The sequence below is a fragment of the Carcharodon carcharias genome, chromosome 16 (genome assembly GCF_017639515.1).
Source record: "Carcharodon carcharias isolate sCarCar2 chromosome 16, sCarCar2.pri, whole genome shotgun sequence".
In the NCBI taxonomy this organism is placed as follows: Eukaryota; Metazoa; Chordata; class Chondrichthyes; order Lamniformes; family Lamnidae; genus Carcharodon; species Carcharodon carcharias.
This window is the reverse complement of record NC_054482.1, coordinates 74,079,326-74,099,222: the sequence shown is the minus strand read 5'-3', so window position 1 is coordinate 74,099,222 and position 19,897 is coordinate 74,079,326. Positions and strand designations below refer to the sequence as shown.

Below are 19,897 nucleotides of genomic sequence, written 5' to 3'. Positions count from 1 at the left end.
AAACCCATAAGGCTCAGTGGTCTTATTACCACTGAATTCAAAGCCCGCATCTCAAAACATACTATTTGCAAAAATAGTTGTGGCAGTTGTCTCAAGTTTCCCTCTGGGATTTGAACTCAGCATTTTCCATTGGCTGTGTCATAACAAGGATCATACTTGCATTAGGAGTCAGCCTCAACTTTTCACTTAGAAATACATGCTTAGGGTTACATTTACCTTATAAGTTGGCACATGGGATCAAACAGACAATATGGACTGTGTTACCAAGAAGATGTGGGGGTTTAAGACACACCCAAACAGAGTAGACTCCACATAGCAACCAATGAACAGAAATTCTCTCATTTCAAAATGACAACCGCTCAACCTACGGTTCACATTTCATCCTCGGCATACAAGACAACCCCAGTTTTTGAGAGGATTTTCACAGATTCAAAGGTCAACCCATATGCCGCAATCTACAGTATTAAGCAGTGATAAACAGAAATTATATTAAAGTGTGATTTTGCTACCTCTCCCCCATGCATGTTTCAAATCCTGCTTTCATTACTAGGCTAATTATTTTCTGATGAGTAACATTTCATTTTGGTTAAAAAATATTTGATATTGGAACACAAACAAAATGTACGTATTTTATGGACAATTGTTCTAAACCACTATACAGCAAAATGCTGGATGAAAATGATGAATTTTTCAGCTACAGTTCCTCAACTTGTCATTAGCAATGTTAATCTTTTAACTAATCTCAACATTTGTCACAGAAAAAAAGTGTTTGAAAGAGGAATTTTTCTTTCAATATAAATGCAAATTGCAGTGCTTCTCAATACTTGGTGCTCCGCTAATCTCTTAGTTCCATTAATTGTTTTTTAATCTCAGCTACATTGTTGAAAGATTGCATTAACCAGAAGGAATCATTAAGCAAGAATATAGAATTGGAACTTTATAGAATCGTAGAAAATAGTAGTAGGTCATTCAGCCCCTCAAGCCTGCTTCACCATTCAATACGATTACAGCTGATCCTTTATCTCGGCACCATACTCCCACTCTCCCCATGCCCCTTGATGCCTTTAGAGTCTAGAAATCTATTTCCTTCTTAAATATATTCAGTGACGTGGCCTCCACATCCCACTGTGGTAGAGAATTCCATAGGTTCACCACCCTCAGTGAAGAGGTTTCTCCTCATCTCAGTCCTAAATGGCCTACCCCGTATCCTGAGACTGTGACCCCTTGCTCTAGATATCCCAGCCAGAGGAAATATCCTCCCTGCATACAGTCTGTCTATCCCTGTCATTCTTCTAAACTCCTTTGAATACAAGTCTAGTCAGCCCAATCTCTCTTCATACAACAATCCGGCCATCCCAGGTCTGGTGAACCTTCGCTGCACTCCCTCGATGCAAGTATATCCTTTCTTAGTTAAGGAGACCAAGACTGCACACAATACTCCAGGTATGGTCTCACCAAGGCCCTGTATAGCTACAGCAAGACATCCTTACTCCTGTACTCAAGTCCTCTTGCAATGAAGGCCAACATACCATTTGCCTTCTATGCAAAACATAAGCTACCAAAAAATTCCAATGCAACTATTACTTGCAGAAAACAGCCAATATTAATTAAGTTATAATCTGGTGTATGGAAATAAAAATAGCTAAATTTTTTTTTTAAATTGGGACATCTTAATTCTGCATGGATAACAAGACACAGTCTATAGCTTGTTCTCATGTTTTTGCTCTCAGAAAGCACTAACTTTTATTTTGCTGTTAACACCTACTCTGGGCCAATGCTTTGTGTCTTTAATACTACCATTACCACTCTCTTTTTGGCTTTTGTTCCATTACATCTTTGCCATTTAATCTCCCCCACCCTCTAACCTATCCCTGACCTCTTTTGCTTTACCTGCCGCTCCCCACTTTTTCAACAGCATGAAACCCATCAACTTTCAACCTCTCTTTAGTTCCAAAGAGTCGTATTGGACTCCAAACATTAACTTTGTTTCTTTCTTCACAGATGCTGCCAGATCTGTTTTCTAGCACTGTTTTTATTTCAGGTCATCAGCATCTGCAGTATCTTGCTTTTATTATAGAAAGTTACCCATGTTTGTTTAATAAAGTCAGAAAACAAGAGATAGGGCTATAATATTTAGCTGGAGAAATAGTAAATGAGGGATAATTAGTTTAAAAGGTCGGTTTGGGCTAACTGAGAGATAATTAGCTTAAAGAGCGGCTTGAGGATAGCCCAGAGCAGGCTATGTTGTTATGGAGGTGGGTGGAGCTTAGTAAGGCTCTCTGGTTTCAATTCATCTGGGTATTTTCTGGGAGAGGTTTTTAATTGCAGTTTGAACCTCATGTGGTTTGCTGCTCACTGAGAGAAGTTAAGCAAAATAAATATAGTTAGATAGACCTGCCTGGTGAGGCTTAACCTCAGTTTGAGTCTTGTCAGGAGCAGAAGCTTGAAGATTGCCTAGTTTGAAGCTTGTGGGAAAATAGAGCCATAGAGGTCTACAGCTCAGAAAAAGACTCTTCGGCCCATCAGGTCTGCACCAGTCAAACAAGTACCTAACTATTCTAATCCCATTTTTCAGCACTAGGCCCATAGCCTTGCATGCCATGGCATCACAAGTACACATCCAAATACTTCTTAAATGTCATGAGGGTATCTGCCTCTACCACCCTTTCAGGCAGTGAGTTCCAGATTCCTGGGTGAAAAAATTCTTCCTCACATCCCCTCTAAACCTCCTCACCCTTACCTTAAATCTATGCCCCCTGGTTATTGATCCCTCCACCAAGGGGAAAAGTTCCTTCCTGTTCACCCTATCTATGCCCCTCAATTCTATTCACCTCAATCATGTCCCCCCCTCAATCTCCTCTGCTCCAGGGAAAATAACCCCAGTCTATCCAATCTCTCCTCATAACTAAAACTCTCCAGTCCAGGCAACATCCTGGTAAATCTCCTCTGCACTCTCTCTCTGGTGCAATCACATCTTTCCAATAATGTGGATTCCAGAACTACACGCAATACTCTAGCTGTAGCCTAACCAGCATTTTATACAGTTCCAGCATAACTTCCCTGCCCTTATATTCTATGCCTCGATTAATAAAGGCAAGTATCCCATATGTCGTCTTAACATCCTTATCTACCTGTCCCGCTACCTTAAGGGACCGGTGGACATACACACCAAGATCCCTCTGATCCTCAGCACTTCCCAGGGTCCTACCATTCATGTGTATTCCTATGCCTTGTTTGTCCTGCCCAAGTGTAGGCCTCACAATGTCTTATTGCAAAAGGAGGTAACCTGCCTATTAGCTTGGAAGTATTGGAAAATAACCGGAACAAAGGACTGAGTCAAGTCCACAGTCAAGCGAAGACAAATAAAAGTTTCATCTCTGAAATAGCTGCAGCTGAGGAAAATTCTCCCAAGAACTGTGACATACATACAGAAATAATTAACTTTAAGATTGATGTATCTGATAACAGAATTCTTAGCGGAAGTAGGAAGTAAACCTGAGCATATAACATATATAGTTATAAACCATATTGTAAAGTTAATAGTGCATGTTTTAAGTCTTTTTACATACACAATTAAGTTGTTTTGTTTAAAAAGTGAAATCCTGTGACATAGTTTGTTAGTTAAAACAAGGTATTCGGATTTTGCGTTAAATGTTAACGGCCCATAACCGGATTGTAACACTCAAAAAAGTAATGGCAAGCTTAGTCCAAACTGCTGCAGCCCTCATATTAATGACACCTACAATGGCATTAAGTAGGTAATTCCAGTACTTTGACCCAGCAATGATATAAAAATAAGAGTATATGTCCACATCAAGATGATGTGACATGGAGGCAGTATTGTTCCTGTGATATTTCTACTCTTGTCCTTCTTGGTGGTAGAGGTTGCAAGGCTGGAGGTCGGTGTTGAAGTAAGACTGGCGAGGTGTTAAAACACACTCTGTAGATAGTATATCCTGCAGCTACAGTGCGCCAATGATGGAAGTCATGGTTATTTTGTTCAGACACAGGAGCTGTTGAGTTTTCATTGTATTGCTGAGGCTGCACCCATGCAAGTAGAGTGTATACTATCAAACAGGTAACTTGAATTTTTAATCATTAAGCCTTTTGGTTACCCACCCTCTGCCCTGCTCTTCAAGCCATGGTGTTGATAATGCTAATGTTTTTAAAAATGATGATGGCATTAAGGAGGGGGCAGGAAGTTCAGACTTTTCAACAACTTGTTTTCATATATCACTGTTAATACAGTCATACATCCAACAGCGATTCAAAAGAGCCATAAGGAGATTTTAGAATAGATTACCAGAAGTTCTGTAATGGATAGGTTTAAGTAATACCTTAAATCAGCAGAGCAGGAGCTCTAGTTAGGAGATTCCAGAGTTTAAGACCTAGACAGCAAAAGGCACAGCTGCCAATGGTGGGAGCAAAAGGAGTCAAGGATGCACAAGAGACCAAAATTGGAGGAACATGAGTTCTCAGAAGGTTGTGGTGATGGAGAAGATTACAGAAATAAAAAGGGATGAGGCTAGGGAGGGATCTGAAAAAAGGTGAGAATTTTAAAGTTTGGTGTTGCTGCACTGCGAATCAATGTAGATTAGCGAGCACAGGGGTGGTGAGTGAATTGGAACTCAGTAGAAGTCAGGATTCAGGCTGCAGTTTTTGGAAGCGATAAAACTTGTGAAGAATGGATGATAGGAGATTGACTGGCACAGAATGTTACTGAATCAAATGCAGATTTTAAATTGAAAGTTTCACTTGGTAGAATAGCAATTATATTGATAGTTTCACTTGTGTGATAAAGTAGGGTATTTGTACCAGCTGATGGAAAAATAAGACTTCATTAAAATTATTTATAAGTGATGTCAATTAAACTCTTATCAGGGATGAGAGTGGCCGAACACAATAATGGTCTGAAAATTAGTGGCTGAAGCCAAAATAGTCTAAATTTTTTTGTGACAATGAATCATGTACACATTATAGCACAAAGTGGCAAAGTAACTACAGTGTGAGGGGACAGGAAATTACAGCACTTTTTAATCATTCGTGGTGAAATGCAGATCCTCTAGGCCACATCAAATGGGTGGAATTGTAAAGTACCATGAGGTGAGCAGTTACGAACACTTCACAAAAGATCCAACTATCTTAGTCTTGAGAAGTTTAAAATCACTGGAAGATCTGGTATTTATGCTTGCACTGAGATTTCAGTAATTAAATATTATATTCAAAGCATAATCTCACTTACTGGAAAACAATTTAACCCATGCTTAGAAATTGTGAAAGTGGGGGTAGAGAAGGAGGAAAAGATAAAGGTTCCCTCTCTCCCATCCTTGATGTTCCTCCAGCATGGATTTTTTTTTTTTGGAGGAGCAGCAAACAGAAGAGAGGGAACCTGTGATTGGAGGAGCTGGAGCAGCAAACGAGGGAGAAACAGGATCTGAGATCGGAAAAGCAGTTCTGTTTCTCCAGCACTTGCTGCTCTTCCAATCAAAACTCTGCAGTTAATCCTGCTCTTACCAACTGACAGAGGTGCGATTTTTTTAAGCCCCATACTAGTCCCAAACGTCAGAACATACATTTAAAATGGCAGATTTCCAAAACGTCATGTCAGAAATCAACCAAATCGTGGAAATTTCTCATACCCGTCCAAGTTACATCTTAATTTTCATATAATTATGTAATGCATAATTGTCACACACAGAATAAGAAAAATGTCTAAATACTAGTTGTTGTAATGAGCATTGGATTTGCAAAGGCTTAAAGTACTGAGCTCAGAACTACAACATTTTTGAATCCCCAAGCAAACTATTAGGTTTAGTTATAAGCAATGCCTTTTATGTGTATTGTCATGGCTCTGCGCTTTTGGGGAAAAAAAACTATATTTCATGTTGGGGTGGTGATCCCTTTAAGAACACAGTTTCTCTGAAAGATGATTTCTTGTAAAAAGCAATTGCTTCCAGTAACAGGTCATGTTACCAAGCTGCTGGTGAGATAAATTATAGCAAAAAAGGGTAAATAAGTAGTAAATTACAGGTGCATGCTTCTTTTTTCAAATAATTTAGTTCTGAACAAACTGATTGCAAAGAGTATATCTTTCGAGCTGAATTCAGTTGAACTCTATGTGCTGGCTAAAAAGTTTTAAACCTTTTGTTAACTGAAGGATCCTAACAATGAGTTGGACTTCTGGGATATCCAAGCTGAGAAGAGAGTGCACCAGAGTATGTGCAATCCTAGATGCAATACTCCAGAGTTAAAAAATATTAGATCCAGGTGATTTCTGACTGGACGTGGCTATGCTTAAGATGCTAGCGATGCCTGCATTGAACTGATGCTATATAAATGTGAGACAGTTGGAGGAGATCTGAAGGGAAAACCTTGCCAGAAGTAAGCAGAAGGCCCCTGAAGTCTCAACCCTTATACAAATCTTTCAGACAGCACTCAGAACAAGTGCTTAACCTTGCATTTTCTGATAAATATTTAACATGAGGTTTTTGGGGGGGTGTAAATCAAATGGGTGTAGAAGAAAATTTGAGTTAAGAAGTTTGTTTTAGAGTATAAATAACTGTGTTCATTGTATTTTTAATATCTTTAACGGTTCTGACTAGTTAAGATAAAGCATTGTTATTACTGCTCATGTTCTTTTGATTTTTTGTAGTAAAATTCTTTTGTTTAAACAGTGAATCTTGTGGCGTCATTATTTTAGTCAATACCTGGGTTTCCAAATTTCCAAAGCAAGTTACTGATCTCTACCAAGATCATGACAGTAAGCTTAGGTTCTATTGCGTGTATTGTATACTGAATAATTCTGTGATACTTGATTTTCAATGTTTAGAACATTACTGATTTCAGGAATAAATTAGAAACAAGAATCTCTCTTCTAACAATAGACCAACAAGATGCAATAGGCTTTGGTAACACAAGTGAAAGAATAATTTAAATGTTCAGCATCTTCAAAAAAAAAAATGGAGGAATAGAAAGATTTAGGCTACAGAATCATGAAATGGCCAAAGAAAGTTAAATGGTATTCTGGACCTTAAACAGATATACATTAAATAGAAAAAGCAATGAAGAATTTATACAAGATGTTGGTTAGCCCACAACTGGAATAATCATGTTGTTCTGGGCATATTATTACAGAGGAGATTAAAGCCAAAAACCTAAGTGAACATTTAGTCAAATTATAGCCGGTATTTGATGTTAATTATATAGAAGCACTCGAGTGTATCTTTTTACTTTAGTAAAAGTATGAAAATTATGAATTAATAATTAGAAGTATCGCTGAAAAAACAAAGCTGGATGTCTGTCAGAAGAATGAGAGAACCAAATAGATACTTGAAAATTAACTTTAAATGGTAAATTGAAAGAGCAAGAAAAATAGAATAGACAGCTTCAGTTAAATAAGCTACGACTGGCATAGCCACAATATGCCAAATGGTCTTTGGGTGCAGTAAATTCTATGATTCCTCAATGGCTGCTGCTTTCTACACAGTTGGCCATCCTTTGTCTTCCACTGCATCTTCACTGCAGGACTTACTTGTGAATCCACTTCTAGCTGTCGCAATAGTCATTATATCTTCTCTCATGCCAGCATAGTGCCCAGTTCCATCTTCAATGCCCTCCTAGGTTCATCACACATGGTGGAGTCATTCTTCACTGATATATCATTCATAGCAGCTGCTCAATGGCTGAACACTGAAATTTATACACACAGATGGGAATATATTTTAACTGTCCCCTGCACCCAAAATTATATTAAGTTTAGGGAAAGAGAAGCATGTGTAACCTCAAGTATTTCACCCACCCTAAACTCAAAGTAATGTGCATCACTACATTTTCATCTTTGATCATGGACTATTTTAATCAGGGTTGCACTGGTTCACATCAGTAGGCAGGGGAAAATCAAATTGAGAGTCTGATATCAAAATGTAGATTGTTTCATTTGGCTGTCTCTTCCAATAGCAGAATTCTTCCTAGGGAGGCACTGGGATTGTTAATGTGTTTGCTGTGAGATCCAATAATTAATATTTGGTGAAAGGGAGTTTTGAGGGTGCATGTGTGTTTTATGCAATTTCAAAGAATTACTGCGAAGTGAGTTTTGTTGGGAATGCAAATGCATGTTTTCTTACTGAACAAGCAATTAATGCTAAGTGGTAGTAGAGTTCGTGAATATAGTTTGAGAAAATGTAATTATTGCTCCATGAAGGGATGTGAATGCACCTCTCCAAGATATACATGAGCATGGAAGCATATTATCTATCATTCATTGTCTACTGTAGAACAGCGCAGGGCTGCCATTACTGGTGTGGGTTGACTTGGCTTGAAAGCTGCTCAGCATATGCTGCTGCATTTACACTGCTCCAATTCCAATGCTTCCAACTGGTTTTAATTGATATCCACATAACCATGTTAGACTTCACTGCTTTTCTAACTATTGCTGCATCTCTCTTACAAAATTTGGGAACATTCTGACAGATATGCATTTCTTTTTCTGACTTTTCCTTTTGTTCCGGCTCAACAAATGCCACATTCACATTGCACAGTTGCTTTAAGAGTATCTGCAAATACTTGGGGATTACTGAGAGTGCTTTTTGATGTTGTCACCTTAACACTAGATGCTGCCTCATCGTTCCCATTCCATCACATAAAATTGCATTCACTGTCATCTACAGATAACATACCAAATCAATAATTTTTCAAACCATTAACAGATAGATTTATATTGTGCACACACAACTGCACCCAAGTGTTTACTTCCCCACATGAGCAGAAAGAGAAACTGAAGAGTGATCATTTGTGCTCACCTTCAACCAGATCAAGAGGATGAAGCCAAGAAATAGAAAGTCAGCCTGTCTTTTCTAGCCAATAATAAGTCAGGCATAAAGTAATAATTTTAAATGAGACTAATAATATGGCATAATTCTTGACTCAAAGTTGCAAATATTTTAGTGTTTTCTAAGAACAAGAGCAAAGCACAGTTCTACACGCCCCACAAATAAAAACTCTTCCTTCATTTAACCTTTCAAAAAGGTTTGGATTTAGCAGTTTTAATTGAGTATTTTTCCCTCACATAATGATTCGCACTAGAAAACTTGCAAACGAGGTTATCGCTAAATTAGATGTCGAGTGGATTACTACAACGTTTTCATGAACAAATATTGATCAAACTTTGCTTTTGCTTTGGGAGGTGCCTCAATTCAATTGCTATGCGTTCATGGACAAAGGAAACAAGGTTTGGCAAAGGTTTTAGGATAATTAATGGATCCGTGTAATAAATGACTAAGCCGCTTATCTCTACCACATCTTAAAATGTGTAATGCAGGCCAGGCACTCTTAAAAAGAATCAAGCACCAAAATTCCTGTTTGATTATGTGACTCTACCGAAGCTCTGCAGTGTATTACACACCGAGAAGAATCCTACCACTGTCTGACAAGGCTGCAACCGCTTATTTGAAGCGCCACCGTTACCACAGCACCGACTAATCTAGCCTGCCAACGCCTGACCCTTCAACCTAAAGTCCCACCCTTCTTCCACATGCTGATTGGTCACCGACGTTCAATTGACAGGCCAACTTTACGGAGTTTTAAAGTTAATTGGTTAATTCTGCTGTCACACGCTCTCTAGCCCAGCCCACGAGGGGCGGGGCCTTTTTACAGCCGCTATCAAGTTTGTGTGTCACCCTCCTTCACGGGGTGAGGGAGAGAGAAAGAGAGACACAGACACACACAAGAAGAAAAAAGCCTGACTGAGTGCACAATATCCAGCAGCTCATAGCTTCGGCCTTTCGAGGTCGTTATGGCAGCTCCAGCTCCACTCACCGTGTAGTAAGAGAGTAAGCCAGCGTTATAGTCCAACACGAACCAGCGGTACTGCCATCCTTTCATGACGTTGGTCCATTTGCTGAGCGGTCCTTCCATGATGGACGCCATCTTCAGGGAATGCAAACAAACCCAGCGCTACGTCAGCGCTGGTTGCTCATTGGAAAAAGATCTGGGCTTGGGGGAGGAGACTGGGAATTTAATATGGCTTGTTTTTTTTAAAAAATGGGGCCAGGTTTACACCCTCATCAGTTTATACACTTTTTTTTATTTTAACGAATCTCACTGTAGGATTAACCCCATCACTCACGTTTTAACCTCTAGACTGTTAACAAACTCAACAAAGCTTCCGTGGAGAGAGCAGAGCTCATTTGGGCGCTATTTCAACGCATTCAAACTCCATCCACTTAAAAGCTGGAGCCTATTTATAATGTTTCAGGTCGACGTTTCGGAACTAATTAAGGTTGCAGGCCTGAAAAAAATGTTCCCAGATTTTTGGGGTTTATTGCAAATTTCCAGCACTGCAGATTTTTTCCACAAAACTTCCGTCTCCCAGAGGACTAAATTTTCTGTTTTATATCTTCTACATCAGTCCTGCAGTGAAACAAACAAATATTAACTGCTCAACTACCAGGAGTCGGTAATTTAAAAATCTGAATTGCCACATCAGACCCCTGAAACAATAACATTTTTTTAAAAAACGTTATCTGTGCTCACTTAAGGTTGCTGACAACTCTGGAAGCAAGAATTGTGCTTCAGGATTACAGATTGACGAATGTTATAGATCATCAAGAAAAGATTAACATTCCAATGTCCTTCTCAGCCTTTTGGCTAAAATCAAGTGTACTTACCTGGCAGGAGAGACACCATGATGATGGTCGCTTCTACATATGTGTAAGTGTTATTTTTGTGGGTATCATTTCTTTTACTGGGGGGTTTCAGCAAAGATTTTGGCCTTTTTGCCTTTTGGTATTGGAAGCTCTTCTGTGGTTGTTTGTTCTCCTTTGAAGGGACTTAAGTGCCTAACATCAGGAACTTAAAGAGCTGATAGTTGCAACCAGTCAAGCCCCAAACAAGGGAGTACATAACACCGTTAAGGTGGCGGTAAAAGACAGCAAAGGAGGTACATCCATTGACCGTGCCTACTTCATCAAGAGAATCCTTTTGGAGTCCTGTCAATTTGAAGCTGCAGAGATCTATTGTCTGTAGGAGTTACCCAGCACTGGAAACTTCAATGTGACCTTCACAAATGCTTCTACCTGCGTCAAGTTCCTGAAGATGTTCAAGGAGAAGAGAGACCAGCCTTGGATGAGAATCCTCACAGCAGCACCACTCATTACTCTGCTGTCGTAATGGGACCGTGTGGTGACTGTACACTTTTACACCACCCATGTTCCTGTCATTTATGAGCTCACCTTCCTCACCAGGTATGTCGACAAGGTTGGGAACTGCACTGAGGTCAAAGACGCCTTTGGGATTTGGACCAGCGAACACCAGGTCAAGGTCACACTCAAGATGGATGGTAAGGGAGCAATCCTCCATCCTCCTTCCAGCTTTGCTATCGGGGAAAGCTGTGGTTACCTTATCTATGCTGGGCAGCCTAAAGTTGGCCATTCATGCGGCAAATCTAGTCATGTGGCAGCCAACTGCAGAGGCGTCCTCAGCAAGAATTGCAAAAAGGAAGGCCACCTGACAAAGGACTGCAAACAGACAGTGCTGCAGCCTGTGTGGCAAGGCAGGCCACCTCTACAAGACCTGCCTCAAACGCAGCCTCATTTATGCACAGGCAGCCAAAATGAATGAGGAGCAAGCAGACAAAATGGTGAGTGTCATTACTGCCAAGGAGACTTGCAAACCTCCACCCACAAAGGCCTCCAGCAAGCATAATGGGACAAAGGAGGACACAGAGAGAGACAAGACGAAGGAAAGGATTGAGGCAGCAGATGGCCAAACAACTGCACTACCCTCCAAACCTCCCACTACTCAGCAGAGCAAATCAATGGAGGAGGAACCAGCAGACGATCAACCGGGTGAGTGACAGCTGGTGAAGAAGACCAAAACGAAGGGGCTAAGAAAGGAACCGAGCCACTTCCCAGATGAGTGGCAAGAGGTGACTCCCATCTGACACAGATGACAGGCTGCTGCTCTTCAGACAAAGAGGGGCAAGGGAACTGGAGGAGGAGACATCCAACAGAACATTGGAAACAATGAAGAGACCAGCGCACCCCAACTTTGCCCTCAACTTGAAGAGGCCATCGCACCCCAGCCCCAGGGAGCTGGGAGCAATGAATCGCTCAGTGCACCCCAGCTCTGGGAAGCCAGGAATGGATCAGAGAGACTTCTCCAACAAAGAACAGTTCAAGCCTCGCTCCTTGCACGAACCCTTCAATGTTACCTGAGTAGAACGTCTTCAGGATGGTTTCCTCAGCTCATCCAAAGTGAGACAATTTGCAAACACTATGAGTGTACAGGAACAGACTAAAAGACTGGAACTGTCAAAGACAACAGGTCTGGTAAGTGACAAGATGCTCTAAAAATGGGAATAAAGGTTGTATCCATTAATGTGCGTAGCATTAAATCTACTACACGATGTGTTGCGACCTTGGATCACCTTGCCAAGGTCAAAGCTAACTTGCTGTTTCTGCAGGAGTGCGTGACACTGCACCTCAGCTCCAACAGGCAACGGTCACGATAGTGTTCCCATGGGCCATCGATCCGGTCAGGAAGAAACAACTCACGTTCCTCCAGCCTGGGTATTCTGCTGCAGGGAGGAAACTTCACCATCTCTGAGGTTAAGGAGGTGGTGGGCAGGCGCCTCCTTGTAACAGGTGTATTGTACAAGAATGCTCCACTCAGGTTAATTAACGTGTATGGCCCAGCTCAAAACAGTGAGCGGCTGGCGGTCCTTTGGCAGCTCCCACTGCTGCTGGCGACTTCTAGGCCAGTCATTCTAGGCAGTGACTTCAACTGCATCATCGATGCAGCTGGACGATCCAGCAGGGCCGACAGCAGACTGGACGCCACATCCAGACTTCTGATGGAACTAGTAAAGGATGTCAAGCTGCATGACGTCTTCAGCAACCCTGCAGATGGAATGCAGCATAGATACACCAGGTCAGGGGTCCAGCCATTCCAGGATAGACTTCCGGTTTGTGTCCCAAGTGTTCACAGTCAGATCCACCGACATCAAGCCAGTGTTATTCTCTGACCGCTGCCTCCTACTGGCTGTCTGTCACTTACAGGAAGACCAGAGGGTTGGCAGGGCGACATGGAAACTGAACGTGCAACTGCTTATCCCAGAGAACATTGAGGAACTTAAGAGGGATTACAAAAGTTGGAGAACCATGAAACCCCTCTTTGAGCCCCTGACACGCTGGTGGGAAGCAATCAAGGAATACAGCAAGAAGTTTTTCATCCTCAAAGGTGTTCATAAGCCTAGAAAGGAACAGAGGGAAATGTCCCAACTCCAGAAAAACATGCAGAACCTGCTCCGGCTGCAGTCGATGGGGATCAGTGTCAAGGAGGAACTCCAAGAGGTGAAGCGCCAGCAAGCCTCGCTCTTTGCCTTGGAGGCCTCCAAGATCATATTCTGACCAGAGTCCACTCTGAGGAGTAGGATGAGACGTGTTCACGTTTCTTCTTCCAAAAGGTACCCAGAGAGTGCTCTGTGATCAGCAGCCTGAAGAAAGAAGACGGCTCAGTAAAGCCATCACAGTCCAACATTTTGGGTATCAGCAAATCCTTTTATGCCGGATTGCATGACGTGTACCCCGCAGACAGCACGGCCTCCCAGTCCTTCCTGTCCCTATCATGCAGGTCTTAAACAACAGTACATGGGAGAGTCTGGACAAACCATTAGCTCCTGATGAATTGACTAATGCCCTTGAGTCCTTCGAGAAGAATAAGACTCCCGGAAGCGACGGCTTGCTGGCTGAGTTGTATTCGGCTCTGTGGGACTGGACCGGCCCAGACCTGCTAGAAGTGTGCGGGAGTATGCTTCTGGCAGGCAGCATGTCAGAATCCATGAGGAAAGGCATCATCACCCTCATCTACAAGCGGAAGGGGGAAAAGGAGGAAATTAGAAAATTGGCGACCCATCTCGCTGTTGAATGTGGACTATAAGATTCTGTCCAAGGTCATCGCCAGTCGGGTCAAGTCTGTTCTGGAGTTGGTGATCCACCCTGACCAGACCTACGCTGTACCCAGCAGGAAGATCAGCCTCACACTGCTCAGGGATACGATTGACTATGCATGAGACAAGAGAGCAGACACCTGCCTCATCAGCCTGGATCAGGAGAAGGCTTTGACAGAGTATCACACATCTACATGGTGAATGTGCTCTCCAAAATGGGTTTTGGGGAGGGGATCTGCAACTGGATCCAATTGCTCTACATGAACATCAGTAGCACGGTTTCAATCAACAGGTGGGAATCAGAAGGCTTTCCAATTAAATCTGGAGTCAGGCAGGGCTGCCCTCTCTCCCCTGCCCTGTTTGTGTGTTGCATAGAACCCTTTGCTGAGTCCATCAGGAAGGATCTGGGCATAAGAGGCGTGAAAATCCCGGGCAGTGAAGGCACTCTGATCAAAGTCTCCCTGTACATGGACAATGTCACCATCTTCTGCTCGGATCCACTGTCAGTGCACAGACTGATCAACATCTGCAACTAGATTGAACTGGCCTCAAGAGCCAAGGTAAATCATGGCAAGAGCGAGGCCTTGTTTTTTTGGGAATTTGGCCAACCAATCCCTTATCCCCTTCACCATCAGTTCAGACTGCCTGAAGTGCTGGGAATATGGTTTGGAGGGACCAGGGCATGCGTGAGAAACTGGAAGGAGCGAGTGGCTATGGTGAAAAGAAAACTGGGATTGTGGGAGTGACGCTCCCTTTCCATTGCAGGTAAGAACTGGGTCATCACTTGTGAGGCGCTCTCAGTGTTGCTGTACATGGCACAGGTCAGGCACTCCTGCACAGTGGCGATTGCCTGAGCCATCTTTCACTTTATCTGGAGGTCAAAAATGGATCGTGTTCACAGCGACATGATGTACAAGCCTCTAGTTAAAGGGGGAAAAAATGTGCCCAACATCGCCCTCATCCTGATGGCCACCTTTGTGTGTGGCTACATCAAGCTGTGCTTAGATCCTTGGTATGCAAACACCAAGTGTCATGTGCTGCAGCTCTACCTGTCCCTGGTGTTGCAAAGGATGGGTCTGGCCGTGCTGCTGCTCCAAGTATTTGGACCACCTGTCCCTCATGGATAAATTTATGCAGAGAAACACTTTTGACCACAAGTCCATCAGGCAGTGGTCAGCATGTAATGTCCTAGAGGCCCTGTGGGAAAAGGAGATGGTGGACCCTGTCGGATGGTTCCCCGAGCGCACTGTCAAAGTCATTTGGCAGAATACCACATCACCAGAACTTTCCAACAAACACCAAGATGTAGCTTGGCTGGTGGTGAGAAAGACCCTCCCTGTCAGATCCTTCCAACGCGCCAGGGGTATCACCCCCTCTGCGCGTTGCCCTTGAGGTGGCTGTGGTGAGGAAGAGACCGTTGTTGACCTCCTTGTGGAATGTGCCTTTGCAAAGAAGGTGTGGAGAGAGATACTGTGGTTTTAGTTTGAGGTTCATCCCGAGCAGTTCTGTGACACAAGACTGTGGTCTATGGACTGTTCCCAGGGACACACACCGAGACAAACATCAACTTCAGCTGAGGATCATCAACTCGGTGAAAGACTCTCTTTGGTCTGCCCGAAACTTGTTGGTCTTGCAGTGCAAAGAGTTGTCCCCAACCAAGTGTTGCAGACTGGCAGATTCCAAGGTCCAGGACTACGTACTGAAGAATGCACTAAAGCTTGGGGCAGCCGCCGCAAAGGCGCAATGGGGAAAGGTCGCTGCCTAGGACCTTTCAGCCAGAGTGCACCGAGGGGCTGGGAATTGTATAGACCCCTCGGGCTCTATGAGTCACATTGAATGTATGCAGTGAATACTACATGTATCACAATTGTATTGAAGCACCTCAGAGTGCAACATGATCTATGTAGATAACTTGAATACCATTGCACTGTCTGCCTATCTGTAATGACCATGTTGAAATGTCCGTAATGTTCATAGATTGTATTGAAACACCTCATGATCTGTGCGGAAAACTTGAATATGATTGCACTTTTTGTGATGGCCATTTTGAAATTCTTTATAATGTTCTTTCAGATATTTTGTGAATAAAGTATATTTTTCCAAAACAAAATATAGGAAATTGTAGATCAACAGTGCATAATTGAATATTTTGAAGTCACAAAATGTATTGATGAGAAGCAAATGGTTCTATATATTAATTTTCAGAAAGTATTTGATAAATTATTATATAGGAGACATGTTATGAAATTTAAGATGGAATCGCCAATCATCTACTTTGACATTCCACATGGGAAGTCAAGACCAAGTGTAGAGAATGAGAAGTACAGGAGAAGGCAGTGGAGCTCAGGAAGTTGTCATCTCTTTCAGCAGACTTGGATTCTAAAATATCACCAATGTTGGGTAGGCTGCCTTTTCCTCCATCAGTCTTTATTTCTTTGTTTACAAAAGGAAAAGGGTACACATTTCGTCATCATGCCTCAAATTTGCTCTGTTGGGATTTGCGTGAAGCACCCTTTCCGTCACCCTGGTCATCCATTTGTTCTTGATGGGGTTTAAAATTGGTGGGGCACCTTGGCTGCCCCAATTATGCTCAAGGCCAGACACCACATTTAGGCAGATCTTTAAATGGACAAGCAACATGTCTACAGGTAAGTTGAAACAGGCGTACAGCTGCTTGAATATGCAAATCAGAATTCCACCCCGATTGCAAAATTAAGATACAACAGAAACAACTTATATTTATTCAGAACCTTTAACGTAGTAAACTGTCCTAAGGTGCCACACAGGAGCGTTACAAACAAAATTTGACACTGAGCCACATAAGGAGATATTAGGGCAGATGATTAAAATCTTGATCAGAGAGATAGATTTTAAGGAGTACCTTAAAGGAGGAAAGAGATGTAGAGAGGCAGAGAGGTATGTGAAGGAAACTCCAAAGCTTAGGCCCTTGGCAGCTGACGGAATGACTGCCCATGCTGGCGTGATTAAAATTGGGCATGTATAAAAGGGCAGAATTAGAGGAGTGTGGATATCTGAGTGTTGTGTGGCCGTGGCGATTACAGAGGTGGGGAAGGGCAAGGCCATGGAGGAATTTGAAAGAAAAGATGAGAATTTTAAAATTGCAGCATTGCTTAACCGGGAACCAGTAGTCAGCAAGAACAGGGATAATGGGTGTACAGGACTTGGTGTGGGTTAGGATGTGGGCTGCACAGTTTTGGATAGCCTCAAATCTATGGTGGGTGAAAGATGGGAGGCCAAACAGGAGTGTGCTAAAATAGTCAAATTCAGGGTAACAAGGACATGGACATAAGTTATAAGGGGTAAAGCATGCGATGTGCACACTCAGCATATGTGTTGCAGACATGAAGCAGCCTATCCAATGGATCTTAAAGGGACTGCTGGAGACCACTCAAAAAATGGCTTAGAAAATTTTGAGTTTTATTTTTGTGAGTTCAAAAGTAGGTGTGCACTTCTGGGTCAACAAAAAACCTCTGGCCGATTTGAGGTTTCTCCTAAGATTGCTTTCCCTTTGACCTACTAGCCTAGCTTAGGGGTTGTTTGATTTTCTACCCTCCTTCCCCAATAAACTGCTGTGGGCACACATTTGAGGTCTGAAGCCAATGTTTGGTTAGGTCCTCAGGTTGACACAGACTAGTTCATGGATTATTCACTCCACTGACTTGGCTCCTATTTTGGCTATTTCACCACATTCACAGAGTATGTGCTGCTTATTTTTCCTTCCACTTACACACTGGGAATGCAGGGTGGAGAAAGAGCCTGGAAGATAACATATTTGAAACTTATAAACAACAAGAGAAAAATGTTCAGAGGCACACTGATTACAGTAGCATCAACAAAATAAAAATAAGTTCACTACAATGAAGAAAGAAACTTTACTCTTCCTCAGTAACAGTTGCATTTCCCTCAAATATTTTTAAGTTTCAAATAATTGCCTTACTTCTGCCTTCCAGTTCCAACTCCCTGTTTTGGAGCCGGAAAGAAGAAACTGTTTTAAACAACTTTTTATTAACTGCTTGAGAAGAAAGAAATCAACGGCAGCATGATTGGGTGACAGGAAGGGTAGGAGACAGGAGAAAAGGGCCAAATGAAGAAACAAACAAGAAGTAATGGGCTTGTGTAAAGCACATACAAAGCAAATCGACAAAACTTAATAGCCATGCACACAATAACCGTGGTGGGAAGTTTTATAATGGTAAGCTACTTAGAAGTACAGAGTGCCAGAGCCAATGAAAGCCTTGAAGCTATCAAAACCAAAACCAAGTGAAAATTCAAATGCAGAATTTCAGAGGTTTATAGTATAAACAACAAAGCTTATCTGTGGAATAGCTATGTTAAAATTATACCAGTAATCTTGGATTAGGCTGGAATTGTTTAGGTGGTGGATGACTTGAAAGGTAACAGCAGCTTTAGAAAGTACTGATGTAGGTTAATGGGGTTGGTAGTTAGAAAGTTAACAGTCACCTTTATTAGGAATTGGGTGAACTATTTCCAGGTGTCATATGACGAGGAAGGAGAGATAGAGTCAGGAATAAAAGAAGTTCAAGATGTAAGATGTGAAGAACTTGTATACAACAATACAGGAGGCTTCACATTGACATTGCCACCCTAAGTGAAACACAATATGCAGGAGAAGGCCAACTGAAGAGCAAGACTGTGGGTACTTTTTCTGAAAGGGCCTTTCAGAGGAGGAATGAGAATCAAACATGAGATTGTCTGGCACCTCAGTGACACCTTTTGTGGGATAGGCAAGGGCCTCATAACTGTCCAGTTCACCCTAATGAAGAATCAGCAAGCCATAATCATCAATGCATATGCTCCTACACATAAAGCAACAGATGAGGCAAGGGAAGGATTCTGTACCTATCTCAAGCAATCTCTAGCCCAAGACCTGGCAGGTGGCACACTGGTTCTCAGCAGTCTCAACACTGGGGTCAGGAAGGATGTAACTCTCGAAGAGTTCGATTGGCAAGGATAAAGTAGGGAAAGCAAACTCTAATAGAATCCTCCTCTTGACAGAATATCTAGAATGCGACCTTGTAATAACCAACGCACTGTTCCACTAGTGGGACAAGCACAAGTCCTCATGGTAACACCCAAAGTCCAAACCCTGGGTAGCTGCTTGACTACATGATCATTCAAGCAAGAGACCACAAAGGTGTCCACATTACCCGCCGAATGATAGGTACTGATGACTGCTGGACCAATCACTACCATACCTGATCTCCATCTCAGCCTGGCCCCAAAGAACAGAGGCAACAGAAGCAATTTTGCAAGGAAATTAACATCAGAGGCCTCAAAGATCCCATCAAGGTGGTCATTCTCAGTCACCACCTCACTGCCAATGTCTCAACATCCAGCCACCAGTGTGTTCATAGTTAAAAGCAAAAAACTGCGGATGCTAGAAATCCAAAACAAAAATAAAAATACCTGGAAAAACTCAGCAGGTCTGACAGCATCTGCGGCGAGGAACACAGTTAACGTTTCGAGTCTGTATGACTCTTCAACAGAACTAAGTAAAAACAGAAAAGAGGTGAAATTTAAGCTGGCTTAAAGGGGAGTTGGGGGGTGGGACAGGTAGAGCTGGATAGAGGGCCAGTGATAGTTGGAGATAGCCAAAAGATGTCATAGACAAAAGGACAAAGAGGTGTTGAAAGTGGTGATATTATCTAAGGAATGTGCTAATTAAGGGTAGAAAGCAGGACAAGCAAGGTACAGGTAGCCTTAGTGGGGGTGGGGTGAAGGGAAGGGATCAAAATAGGCTAAAAAGTAGAGATAAAACAATGGATGGAAATACATTTAAAAATAATGGAAATAGGTGGGAAAATGGGTACCTGCATGGGCCCCAGTTATGCCTGTCTCTTTATGGAGTATGTGGAACATTCCTTGTTCCAGTCCTACTCCGGCCCCCTCCCACAACTCTTTCTCCGGTAC

At 42.4% G+C, this 19,897-nt stretch overlaps 2 protein-coding genes across 7 annotated transcripts in view; one reads left to right on the top strand and one right to left on the bottom strand.

The window, feature by feature from the left end:
- Positions 1 to 9,944, bottom strand: part of osbpl9 (oxysterol binding protein-like 9) — a 289,515-nt gene extending 279,571 nt beyond the window's left edge. For 4 of the 6 annotated variants that reach the window (XM_041208299.1, XM_041208300.1, XM_041208301.1 and 1 more), the window contains exon 1: positions 9,814 to 9,929. In XM_041208299.1, the coding sequence (XP_041064233.1) occupies positions 9,814 to 9,924 (111 nt within the window). In that variant the 5' untranslated portion in view covers positions 9,925 to 9,929. Of the gene's footprint in view, positions 1 to 9,400; positions 9,468 to 9,813 lie in introns of those variants that run through there. The other 2 variants (XM_041208298.1, XM_041208307.1) reach the window with 2 other exon arrangements.
- calr (calreticulin) overlaps positions 9,698 to 19,897 on the top strand; it is a 39,431-nt gene continuing 29,231 nt past the window's right edge. The window contains exon 1 of the mRNA XM_041208310.1: positions 9,698 to 10,707. Coding sequence (XP_041064244.1) covers positions 10,704 to 10,707 — 4 coding nt within the window. The 5' untranslated portion in view covers positions 9,698 to 10,703. The remainder of the gene's footprint in view (positions 10,708 to 19,897) is intronic.